The following is a 13,591-nucleotide window of genomic DNA, read 5'->3' as shown; positions in this document are numbered from 1 at the left end:
GCCGAATGCCAGAGAGTGATAGATGAAAAGAACCAAGCCAGGAGTCGCATGCTCGCTGCGACTAGACGTCAAAACAGAAAAAGGTATAGAGAAACTAGAGCTACGGAAAAAAGAACTCACCGTCTAAAAAACGCGAGTACGAGTAGTATATGCTCGGCGGCACAGAGGAGAGATTCGCCAGCAACGACACTCGAGGGTTTTACAAAAAAAAATGAGGTGCAGGAATTTTGCCATGCTTATGATGTGCAATGATAGTGCTAGCAACCTACTTACTGACAAAACGGCGGTAGCAGTCAGGTAGAAGAAACACTTCCAGACGCTACTTATTGGAGAGGTAAACATGGAGAATAGCAGGGACAGGATAAGAATAGTGAGAGTTAATAATGGAAAGGCTCTTGTAAAGGACGGTATTTCGGATGAACTTCTAAAAGCGTGGAGCGAGCGGCTGTACGAAACAATCCACCGGATCATTGTGAAGATCTTGGAGAAACAACAAATGCCGGCGGAGTGGTTGGATGGCCTCGTTTGCCTTATTTTCAAAACGAGACATGGACTCGAATGTAAAAACTATTGAGGCATTACATTGGTCAATTTTGTCTACAAGGTGCTCTCTCGTATCCCTTTCTGCAGAGTGAGTCCGTTAGCGGAGTGCTTCGTCGGTGAGTACCAAACTGGTTTTCATGAGAGTCGCTCCACGACGGAACCGATGTTTTCCTTGCGTCAGTTACTAGACAAATTCTTGGAGTACAACATAAAGACTCATCATCTGTTTGTGAACTTAAAGGCGGCGTACGATTCAGTCAAATGAAATGAGCTGTGGCAGATAATACTAGAATATAGTTTTCCGACGAAACTAATTACGCTGATTCGTGCGACGCTGCATGGTTAAAAATCTTGCGTCAGAATAGCGGTTGAGACCACAGCCGCTTTTGTGACGTTGAATGGTCTGAAGCAAGGGGACGCACTGACTCTCTAACCTTCCAATGCATTGACTTGGAAGGTGCAATACGAAGAACAAACGAGGAAAGGAACGAGACGAAATCTCAATCGGGTTTTCTACGCATCACGCTAAAGTCTCGTAATTTACGAATTTTCACAAAACTGGCGCTCTATAGAACCTAACCCTTAACGGAAATGAATCATGAACGCAAAAGGAAGCTGACCAACGAGTGCTTGGGACTTTTGAGCGAAAAATCTGGCGATCAATACTTGGTCAATGAGGAATAGCGTGCTGTCCCAAGTATGCTCTTTCCAGCCATCATTTTGCAATTTTCATCGGTCCTGGTCAATAACGGAGTAGCAGCACACGGGCGGTATCCTATGCTTATGCTTATGCTGCTTAAAAATCTGGCGATCAATACTTGGTGGCAAAATGGAAAATGGAGTGTGGCGTAGACGCATGAACCACGAGCTGTATCACGTACACAAATATGTTGATATAGTGAAGGTAGTATAACGTGGTAGACTGCGGTGGGCTGGCACGTGACCAAAATGCCCGACGAAAGCAGGGATGGTTCGATCACTTGGACTCAATTTTGATTCATTTGACAGTACCGTCTCAGTCGAGCCAAATATAACAATGTTATATATGGGACATTTGTAGAGCTAATTCTAATCTACAATTTTTCTGAACAAAGTTTTGCTGTATCGTTTGTAGTTACGGTGCTAAATTGCTAGTAACTTATCAGTGACTAAATGAACGTTCATTTAGTCACTGATAAGTTACTAGCACTGTAGCGCCGTAACTACAAAAGATACAGCAAAACTTTATTCAGCAAAATTATAGCCAATAACCTGTTCTACAAATGTCCCAAATATAAATTTTTCATATTTGGCCCCGTTAGACGGTACTGTCAAATGAATAAAATTGAGTCAAAGTGATCGAACCATCCCTGGACGAAAGAGTAACCGAAACTATTTTCAGCAGAGAACTATGGAAAAAGACCGCAAACTTCGGGGCAGACCCCGCACCCGATTGATGTGCGCTGTCGAGGACGATTCAGCTGGTGTCCGGGATTGGAGAACGGTAGCTCAGGACTGACAGTACTGGAGGGCCCCAATTGTATCATTAAGATCAACAGTTAAGATGTTTAGAATACTAAATTTATATGCCACATTCACTGACCTTTTGATTTTCAATTGTAAGATGATGCACCTCACAATTGGGTCCCAACTTTGTACGTTCACAAGCAGCGCACAATTGGGTAGGCATAAAACTGGTAGCTTTTACACAAAAAAAAATCCGCGTGGAAATGAATTATCAAAACATTCAAAGTGTTTCAACCAAAATAACGTAAAAGTTGAATCACGGACATTATAATAGTTCCTAGAGTTTATTATTTATAGCTATTTCGCCGCCGGCAGCAAAAAATGAGTTAGCAGCTTTGTTTATTGTTTAGTCCTCGGATCCGCCGCGGTCCCAGCCCAATCAATCGCAGCTTTGCTTGCTATGCCGAAAATCGAAACCGTCATGCGTTTTCACATACACCACGATAACCCAGTTTGGGTTTTCGATTTCAAGCGACTCGTCGTCGTTCCGCGAATCACTGTGTTCCGGCCCCCTTCTCCAGAGGGTCGTCATCATATCGGAGTTTCGCAAAAATTCGCCGATAGCTTGAGATAAATATTTGATTTCTCCTCAACCTTGTCGGGGCGGGCGGGCGTGCGGCCAATGCGTGGCAATTTTTTTCTATCTTTGCTGGCCGCCGCACCGCATGTGAGTGTTGTAGAGCAGCGCCAGTTTATCATAGTAAGACAAAAAAATCATCTGTTCCGCCTGTTGCCAACCAGCCAGCCAGCCAGTTTGAACCACGGGAAAGTTCGTAAAGCCAAACTGGGTGATATATTGGAGGAGGATAGATTGAAGATAGGATGTGATTTGCCATATGTTTCGCTTCTGGCTGTATAAACATCTGTTCTGTACATGATTGTGCTAGCGAAAATTTTCTGGAATACGACCGTGAAATGTTGGTCGTAAAAATATGCCGACAGTGGAAAAGAAGTATGATAAGTGTTTTTAAATTTCGGTAAAATATAAAGGAAATATTCACCAGATGAAACTTTCGTAACGTTAAAACTTCGGGCACTCATCAGTCTTACCTGAAAATGAGAAAAAAATGTAAAGATTAGAAGAGTTAAAATTCGAAGCGTAATAGAAAAGTGTTATGAGTCTGTTCTAGTGTAATCAATCACTCATAGTTATAAATAAATAGCTCAATTACTCGCTGAAAAATACTCCATAATATAGGTAACAGTGCACAATTCTATCCACAGTATTAATGATCCGTGACACACACGCACCGTCGACGTTGCGCAATAACGTTGATAAATTGTACAGTATAAAACACATACAGAGCAACAACCGCGAACGAAAAGAGTCTATCGACCACGTGACCCTGACCCCAACCGTGTAAAAAACGTCATTTTATCGTCTTGGTAGTCGTCACCGCCATTCTGCAGGTCAATAGAACTCGCTAATATACCGATTACCCCGAACAGCCAGCCAGCCAACCAACGACAACACCGAACACCGCGGTGCTCGACCCGAACTAGGCCTCACATAACTAAGAAAATTCTAAAAAACTAATGAATTATTCAATATGCCTGCGCGACCTGGTCGACCAAGTCTCCACCGAGCAGAAGAATGAATATAAAAAAGCACTCACACGAGAGCCCTCATCACACCAGCAGCAAGCAAGCAGCGGCGGCAGCCTACTACTCTATACCTACAGCTGAAATAGTAATAAAAATGATGAAGTCGGTGTTTGCTGCGAGGCGAAAAGGAAAGAATGTTTCTCATTTGAGCAAAGCGACGAACTAACGTCGGATGAGGCCACCTAGTGCTTAGTGTAAAAATCAATTAGAAAAAAACGCAATCTTTATAAAGAAAGGTACCTATTCAATTTCTATACACCAGAACAACTCAGGTAAAAATTGTATTTTCACACAATATTTTTTAAAATTTCGTAATGCAATTTAGTATATATTATTCAAGTAAGTGTATGACCGATAAAAATTATATTCTTGATGACATTCATAAAAATAATATAATGCATTTAAATTTAATACATTGTAAAATAATTAGGCGACTTTCAAAAACTTGGTTTTCAGTTTTTGGTAGTACGTGGACTCTAACCAACTTACAGATTAAATCCCTTTTTCATATACTCCGTAATACTTAACTTATGATGCGCAGAAAGATTAGAGAAATTGGAATAAACTGTAACAAAAAGTTAAAATAAAAAATCTATTCATTCGTTCTTTTGGAAGACCCCATCCCAGTGAAACATAAGTATTCATACTGCATTATGTAAATATTAATAGAAAACTATAAACTTGGAAAACTATATCACAAAATGGAATAGTTGGAAAGACCGCGGAAAAATCCACACCACTAGCTGGGTGAGAAGTCAGGTTTTCCCTTCCAACTCATTTGGATGATATCCAACGAAAAGGGTAGGGAGAACTGTCGTCCTCGTACTCGCCGTCGTTGGCAGCAGCGTCGTCGTCGTCGTCTTAGTCGTCATTGTTGGGTGCTGACGACCAACGAGAACACATGTTTGGGGCACGTGTTTTTAATTTCTTTCGAAAGCAATTTTCAGAACAGCGTCGTTCACAAACGTGTACCGGGCGAACTGGCTATATCTGGTAGGGAATCCACTTAAATCGAAGGCGCCACACAGGTTTTTGCGCTGACCAACTACCGACTGCAGCGTGCAGTGTTGCCAGACGATCTCGAAGAGTTGATTCGTGATTTTTTCTAGCAAAAAAAAACAAATATTTAGACGATGTCAGGTTTGGAAAAGATACTGTAATAGTGAATAACATTTAGATTTTTTTATTCTAGATATTTTTAAACCATCTAAAGGTAAAAAAACTAATCAAACCTGGGAGCACTCCGGAACTTATCAACCAGTGAGAATCTTAACACAAATAAGTCGACTTGCAGCACTTGTGTGTGCAATTTTCCTAGCAGATAACGACAGCTGCTGTTACACAACGGGTTCGCCCAAGACCTGTCCTAGTATTGAGGCAAAAACAAGGGGGGCTATCTGTCCTCCACGCTGATAAGCAAAGCAGGGTTCTATTTTTGTTCCTCGGCGGAATCTAACGTCTTGGGTTACGAAACACCAGGCAAAATGCTCAGACCTACGGGTATGGAATCCAGCTGATAAGCCTCCTTCTTCTTGTCCGCTTGTAGTCGACCTCGCACAGACTTTGGTACCACTTTTCTTCTGCTATCTCTCTCTCGTTTTTTTTCTAATCCAATTTGTGCGATTGTGAACATACGCGAATCTCAGGCGCCAGCAGGCCTAACCTTAATTGGCCTGGCCGTGATTCCTCGAACCACACACAGACACACTCTCAGTTTTTGCCGACTAATACGACCGGCGTCGGCCACCCGACACAGCAAAAAGCACATGGAGCTGCACGCATCTAAATGCAACAACAATGAACCCTCTAATAACTATAAAAGCCCCTCGTTGCTCTCTCTCTGTCTACCTTGTGCACTCTCCTACTACTAACGGGGTGCATTCGTCCGAGAATGCAATCCATCGCGATATTATTCGACGTAATCAACAATAACAAAACAATGCCCCTTGCTACGGGCTTTCCCTTCGTCCAAGTATTCCAGCGGCACTAGCAGAAAGTGCTTCAATCCGGTTGAAGAGTTCAAAAGTACAAAACAACAACGCAAAAAGACTTCATCACTTGCTCACACACCCCTAACACAGCGGCGCATATGTTCGTATAGATCTCTCGGCTGCATACACATGATGAATTATTCACAATAGTAAACACACAGCTGAGTGCCGACAGCGACGCCACGGCATTCGCTACAATTCGCCGGTGTGTGCCCTAAGGCCGATAGCTAGAGTGCACAAAAACGGAACAAAGCTCCACATATACAGCACCGATGGCGATAGCGACGACGACGACGACGACGACTACGGCGGCAGCGACGATGCAGCAACGGGTTTAGTTCTCGGCGGCGCAATACTACTATGACGTTGTCCAACCGTACCGATGCTTACAGTAGTGTCATTAATATCGCCACTCTCCGGGTCGCGTGTTCATTTGCAAGCAAAGGATTCACGGAAAAACTGCAGCAAATAAACCACCCTCCGGTGCTCTACAAAATACATTCCGCGCGCCGGTCGGTAGACCCGTGGCACCAGCTGCGCGCCGCCAACCAGTGGGTGGTGGTGGTGCACCGCGGTATAGGTAACGAGCACCTCCCCTGCGCGTTTCACGGGCAGGCGACGGCAGGTGACATCCGAAACTCGGTGCCCTGTTTGCAATTTGCAACCGAACACAAACGGCCTAGCTGGCGCCCGTTCCGGCGTCTGCACCGTACCACACAGCGAGCGGCCGGCGGTGGATTGGAGATCTACGTTTTTAGCTACCTCCTACATGGTTGCATTTTGCGGGTTTCCTCACCGAGGGTCGTATGGAATTCTAGACCACGCCGAATAAGTGACAAGCAAGCAACGAACGGCGGCCGGCGGCGGCGGCGGCGGCGGCGGTGGCGTCAGGCAGCAGCGATGATATTCGTTGGCACATGATGCGATTTAGACAGGACAGTGAAAAACCTATAATTTCAGTACTAACTTACGCTCGTTAATTTCGACGAAAATACTTTTCTTAGATAACATCGTTTTTACGTCTTATTTTAAGCAAGTTTACATCATTCCGGCACCCGATTTATTTTTTCCACAGGAAGTTTAATTTGGTGTAAATTGTTTTATGGTTTACTAAATAATATTGAATTTCCACAAGCAACGGAACAGCATTTTTACATCAACCTTATATGATGAAATTTTAGAGTTGTTTACAACCTATTTGAAGGTTTTTGGGGTTTTACCACCGTATTTCGGCGACGTGAAAGCAACAACATTAGAGAATTCTAATCTCTGTTTTGTTTTGCTAATCTTGTTATTGCAGTTTTAGAAAGCAGTGACGCACTTTGCAATAATAGCCGAGAAATCATCTCGGTTTTCTTGAATTTCACCCTGGATCCCGAAGCAAAGCAAATTGCAACATTGCCAAAACCTTACCATTGTTTGTTAGTTGATTGGTCGGCAAAGTCTGCTTCCTGGTAGCAAATATTACGGACTTCAATATGATCTAATATTAAAGACTACAAAATGGAACAAAGTGACGAAAAACAAAAAATTGCATTTTGAATAGACCTTTTTCGATTCGGTAAAAATCTATTTATATAAGAGGCTTATGTCTGTACTAGGGCTGTCTAACCGGTAGTACCGGTAGTACCGAAACCGGTAATACCGGCCAATTTTTGGATACCGAAATACCGGTTTTGAAAAGGGAAAAAACCGGTATTTTCTAATGTCCTAGTTTTTTTAATATCTTTATTTGAAGAAGAACTAAGTTTAATAGAAGATTGTTAATTTCATAGAAAAACTACTTGGTTAATGCTGACGAGATTCTTCGACATTGCAGAAGGTAAAATTGTGGATCAAACAGTTATGGCTCTTGAACCCATTTAATAGAGTACAATAGAGCATCTTTGCTGTAAAAATGTTTCATCGTAAGAGCCTGAGGGCGCATTTCAATTCTTTTTGAACAACTCTATATTTAAAAGCCACCAAATTATTCAACGCTATCAAATAATGAATTTAGAAAATAGGATTAGGGCCCGGCAACGTCACTTACTATAGTAAATCGTCACTCGACACTGAAGTAATGAAGCTCCAGTTTTAACTGAAGCAGCACCGCTTCGTTTCAAAACAAGCTTCAATCAGCGTCAATGAAACGGTTTTCACTTCATCATGACGACCAGCTTTAAAGTTTTGTTTGTACTTTTTTTATCAAATATTCAGCAGAGCAACCTTGGATGCAATTGAATGAAATTTGAGTAATATTTCCTGCAGTTTAACGCATATTATAATTAACCTGCTCAACATCGACAATCCTTCGTCATCGTCGTCATTCGAAAGTCACTAACCTTAGCTGAAGCTTGCTTGAAGCGTCCTGTTCAACAAATGAAACAAGTCCTTTCCTGTATGAAGCAAAGGTAAGAGAAAGTCACCTTCAATTATTTGTTTCGATGATGCCGGGTCCCGATCAGAATCTTTGCGCTTTTTGAGCAACCGTGCCATTTAAGAATCTGCTAGGAAAGAATTTGGAATACTTTTCAAGTCTTAGAAGTGATACATTGATTGAACAAGCAGATGAACTCTCCAAGCCACTATCTGCGAATAGTGGAATTGATAACAGAGAACAGAATGTACCTGTGAACGATGCTTAAGAGGATGACGCTATCAAGGGTTCCGGTTTGGGGATGGAGGAAAAATTCGTGAAGTGATTGTAAGAAACCGAGGCATTCATTATAGTGGAAGCTACAATCCCGGGATATTCGAAAATAGTTAAGCGCGGGTTTCCCTATTATAAATTTGAAGAAATGAAAGAAAAATTCCTGATGCGCTTAGAGCCGTTCGTTAGACTTCGATGAAAGAGGAAGTTTTTCAATTGTTAGAAGTGTTGGCAACAAAATCCGTTCTACACACTTAAAAAAAAGCAAGAGAAATAAATCGCTAAGCGTACTACATCTGCTTAAATTCTACTTTGCTAAGCAACAATACTGAAGCTAAAGTTTGAAAATAATGACATTTACTGAAAAACATCAACACTTTTATTGATTCCGAATAATCTGCCAATACCGGTATTTTACCGGTACTACCGGTATTTTCTACACCAATACCGAAATACCGGTTTTCACCGAAAGCGCCCAATACCGACAGCCCTAGTCTGTACCGAAAACCAGGTTTCTGACAGGACGTCATAAGAGGCTTATCGGTAGCTAAAAACAGGTCCCTGACAGGACGTCATGCTTTCGTAGCAATAGGTTGTATTCTCAGTCACCTCACTGGTCGACTGCTGGACTGCTTGATTGCTCAACTGGTTGACTGGACTGATCGATTAGAGTGCTCGATTTGATTGCTCGACTGCTTAACTGAACTGCTCGACTGAACTGTTCGATTCGACTGCTCGACTCAACTGCTTGATTGGACTGATCGACTTGACTGCTTGACTGAACAGCTCGATTTACCTGCTCGAGTGGACTACTCTACTTAACTACTCGATTTGACTGAAAAAGAAAAGTTAAGGCAAAAATTAACTTTTTAGAGCGTTGCATGGGACCTGATATTCGCTTAACTTTACTGAACAATTAACTTTTCAGAGAGTTAACTTTTCCGAGAGTCCACTGTACTATTTTACTGCGAGCGTGATTTTTGGATGACCTCTGGAGGTTCGCGAACCACCGTTAGGGAAACGCTGGTCTAGGATATCGTCTCGTCTCGTCGTTAACTGTTCCTTCTCAATCTAAGTTGGACCCGTCCAGTGGTAATCCAGCTTAGATTACACATTTAATTCTGCTACGGATAGAAGGATGGAGATCGACCATTAATCGCACTGCCAAGATTGTGTCCACGTCTAAGTGTTCAGGTTGAAGTCCAACTCTAAGCCTTAGTCCTACCCCTAGCCCAAGCTCAAGATCAAGCCCAGGTTCAGGGAACAGTTCTAGCTCAAGCCTGCTTCAACCCCCTCCCCCCACTCGTTCTACGATTCTTACGAAACTTGTCTGAAAAATAGTACCTAAATATAAATTTTAATAAATATTTGAATCTAGTTCGTCATTCAACTTGAAGTTTCTAGCTAACAATAAGGAAAAAATTAAGTTTCAGCATTCGCGGTTGACCCTCCGTTACTCGCGCTGTTGTATTTTGAATAACGCCTGTGAACCGTTAACTTTATCTCGGTATATCTCGGTAGTGAATCTAGCCAGATACTTTGTGAGGTGTCTCACAGCAAATTATTAGTCTCAAAAAAGATTACGTATTTGTTCATTAATCGTTCAGTACTAGCGCTAATATCAATTTATTTGTGTGGGCAAAACAGAACATAATTTATTCGTATTCTAACGCCGTCTCAGGACAATCTGCTAACAAACTTCCTTTTTTTGCCAATTTCGAGATAATTCAAGATGAAGTTAACATTTCACGTGTATTGCACAAAATACCAGAGTACAAGTACTCGACCCGGATGAACCAAAAAGCTTCTGCATAAAACTCCTACAGAATACCTTGCTTATAGAATCAGGATTCTTGCATGAGAATCCAACAGTCGAATCCCCAGGATACCTATAAGTCTATAAAATAGGAATCCTCGGGATTCTGAAACAGGAATCCAGTATGTAAAACATTATTCTCAAGATGTTTTTATCAAATTTCTCCTAAAAAGGTGTGATAAAACTAATGGTTTTTATTTACCAATTTGAAGCTCTGGTAAAAAAAAGTAAAGCCTAGGTGCTACATTCCGTTATCGCAATTTGATCTTCTGTATTTATACGACAGACTTCGCAGCCAGTTGATAGAGTACAGGACAATTGCAGGACCGGTTGCTACGATCCTATTGATTCTAGCAGCCTCTCCCAGCTGAGATTCGAACCTACGACGACTGCTTTAGTAGGCCAGCGTCATACCTCGAAGCCTACTGCGAGGCATCTGGTACCGTTCTACAATTCATTCTTTGATGTGAACGCCTGTCTCTTTTAGCTTCGTTGCAATTTCATTTTAAACGTGTGGTTTTGAATTAGTAGGTGTTGAATTAGTATCCGAAAACTGCTCTAACTCATACATCACGCATAACACACTAAAGATCACCGCGTGCAACGGACACGGTCTGACGCATATGCAGCACAATAAAGAAACAAATTTCTCGGGTGGATCTCTTTGCAATGTTTCTGAAACAGTTGCAGTATTAAAATGTATTTTCCGGAAGAATTCGCGGCCCTCCACCTTTGTTATGCCGTACGATGCTGGCCTAACAAGTCAGTCGTCGTATGTTCAAATCTCGACTGGGCGGTGCCGCTACAGAGTTAATAGGATCTTTGCACTAGCCCCGTAATTTTCCTGTGCTCTAATAACCGGCTGCGAAGTCTGTCGATAAAAAAGGGTCAAGTTCTGAAGGACATTTATACCCATGGCTTTGCTTTGCTTTGTATGTCTACGACAACACACCGTCGCTTTTGAGAAGGAACGTTGTTTTCAACGAGGCCTCGAGGGGACCATCATCAGCAAGTGGCGTCAGCGATTGACCATAAAATTTTGCGGATGATAGGAAATGATCGCAAGACAATCACAAGGCAAATTGTGGCAAAGCCATGTGTCACCTTGAAGGTGTGGAGCTTGCTGAACTGGATAAAATAAATGTATCCTTTCCACACTACAGGTTCAAGATCTTCTGAATCTGCGAATAAAGCCAAGCGGCTTGAGTTTTACCGGAATATGCAAGCAAAAGTGCAGGTGAACCCTAATTAATGTAAAACATTGTTGTGGCTGTTGTTATTTTTCAAACGTGTCAGACTGTGTTCGTCGCACGCGGTATTCTAGCGTGCTATGCGTGATGTATGAATTTGTGTAGTTTTCAGATACTAATTCAACGCGCAACACGATACGTTTAAAATGCAACGGAACTAAAAGAGGTAGGCGTTTCAAGTCAAAGAACGAATTATAGAACGGTACCAGTGGTTCAACTTGGTAAATAAAAGTCGTCAGTTTTATCACATCTTTTTAGGAGAAATGTGATAAAAACGCCTTGAGAAACACTTATTTCAAAGCTTTCTGCTTAAACAAAGCAAAGCCATGGGTTTATACCGTCTTTAGACATTACCCTTCTTTATCGACAGACTTCGCAGCCGGCTGTTAGAGTACAGGAAAATTACGGGGCCAGTGCAACAATCCTACTGACACTAACTAGCAAGCACCGCCTAGCCGAGATTCGAACATACGACGACTGGCTTGTTAGACCAGCATCGTACCTCGAAGCTAGGCTGGGCGGTGCTGCTTAAACAAAGTTACTAAATTTCATGAGGTTTCAGACCGATTTTCATTATAAAATTTTCTCAGCTTTCGAATGAAAATAATAGAATTGAGCTAGCTAGCATAGATTAGATTAGCATAGTAGGGCTACTTTAAGGCAAACAGGACCAAAAACTAAAAATGTTTAATAATTCAGTAACGATTGAGATTCGACCACATGCGATATGCGTAGGATTTTTTTTTTCATAAAAAGTGGTCCCCTATCACCCCCTGAAATATCTGCACTAAGCTACCTAACACCCTGCATAAATTATAAAATAAAACAAAAATAAGCGGTCCCAATTTAGCACCTTGTGGAGCATCAAAACTGACTGCAAGTCGTACAGAAATTATTTTTATGCTCTATTTAATTTAGCCATTTTACTGAAGTTAGGAATGCAATTCTAAAGGTAATGTCAAGCTTGTGCCAGATTTAACACCATAATTTCCACTGAAAGGGCAAAGCTCCTTCCTCTTCCAAATGATTCTCCAAATTGTGCCCGAGTCGAAAACTGTGATTTGATCCCGTCACATGCTATTCGTTTCGAAACATCTAAACAAACATTTAGAGATTTCAAGGATGACGCGTAGAATGAGTTGGTTGTGTTTGATTTATTTTTAACAAAACAATAAAAGATCAATTTTCGCATTGAAGTGAAACGCTTTTGCTATGCTTTTCTTATTACTGATACAATTTAAGGCATGGTTCCTCCTTTCAGATCATCTGACGATCACCCTAATTTTATACACAGCAAAGGTACGGAGTCATTTGCAGCATTTTCTGTACAATATTTGCATTAACCTGCTACGCTCGGCGAACTTTCGAAAGCTATGTTGTGGAAAAAACTAGGACCGAGAAAAGTAACAAAACTACTTCCTAGAATTTCGCCCCTCCCCGAAAGACGTGCCCATACTGTTAGCCAACAATCCTCGCAGCTCCTCAAACAGCTGCTCTCCTTCAAGCTTACATCACCTTGCACATATCAACTTCCGCAAAAACAATGAATGATGTCCGACCGTATGTATCATTTAGTCTACTACGTTTCAGTTTCTTGCTGTATTTTTTTATTTTTTATTTTTTGTTACCTCTGTCAGCTTCGGTACTGCTTAACTCAAATTACAAACAGATGGAATTATCAAACCCCTTTCCTAGAGAGAGTGAGAGACCGTACCACGGATCATGGACCCGCGGGACGCGGAGCGGAAGCAGCCACTGTGGGACGTAATAATTCGTATTAAATTGCATGAGAATGAAAACAAACCGCCCAACCTTTCCCCGTCCGTGTCTGCGGCCTTTGCTGCCACTGCTACTACTCGTTTGCAGCATGTTTCCATACATACCTACATTACAATGTTGCGCATACGTTCATGTCGTCGTAGGGCTGGCCACCACACGGCACAGGAGTATCAGCTTCATTCCCTGATAATGCCATGCGAGTCAAGGTGAAAATTGTGGATATCGTCCCTATGCTCTGCTCATTCACGGACAAAAATAAATTACTAATTTAGAAAGTTTTTTGCGTCGATAAAAAAAATTAAATATTAATGTTGTTAAGAAGACCGCGCGGTGCGGCGATGGTTGTAGGTACCCTTTACCTCCTAATTGCAGAACATAGAATGTAGGAAAATGGGAATCAAAGGAAAGTGACTGGAGCGAACATTCGAGTAAGGTAAGTAAACTCAGTATAAAGCTGCCTCAATCAACG

The 13,591-nt window shown here is 41.8% G+C and overlaps 1 protein-coding gene and 1 long non-coding RNA gene across 3 annotated transcripts in view; one reads left to right on the top strand and one right to left on the bottom strand.

Moving 5' to 3' along the window:
- The window catches only part of LOC128741432 (uncharacterized), a 313,214-nt gene that overhangs the window by 257,515 nt on the left and 42,108 nt on the right, over positions 1-13,591 (bottom strand). Inside the window, exon 1 of one of the 2 annotated variants that reach the window (XM_053837245.1) lies at positions 3,222-3,400. The exons of the other annotated variant lie outside the window; for it this stretch is intronic. Coding sequence (XP_053693220.1) covers positions 3,222-3,349 — 128 coding nt within the window. The 5' untranslated portion in view covers positions 3,350-3,400. Of the gene's footprint in view, positions 1-3,221; positions 3,401-13,591 lie in introns of those variants that run through there. 2 annotated transcript variants of the gene reach the window in all.
- Positions 3,812-13,366, top strand: LOC128741433 (uncharacterized). Its single transcript, XR_008412214.1, has 3 exons — positions 3,812-3,926; positions 12,605-12,903; positions 12,981-13,366. It is a non-coding gene; the product is annotated as an uncharacterized LOC128741433 (long non-coding RNA).

Source organism: Sabethes cyaneus, chromosome 3, assembly GCF_943734655.1.
Source record: "Sabethes cyaneus chromosome 3, idSabCyanKW18_F2, whole genome shotgun sequence".
Classification (NCBI taxonomy): Eukaryota; Metazoa; Arthropoda; class Insecta; order Diptera; family Culicidae; genus Sabethes; species Sabethes cyaneus.
The sequence above is the reverse complement of the archived record's forward strand: the minus strand, read 5'-3'. Positions and strand labels throughout refer to the sequence as shown.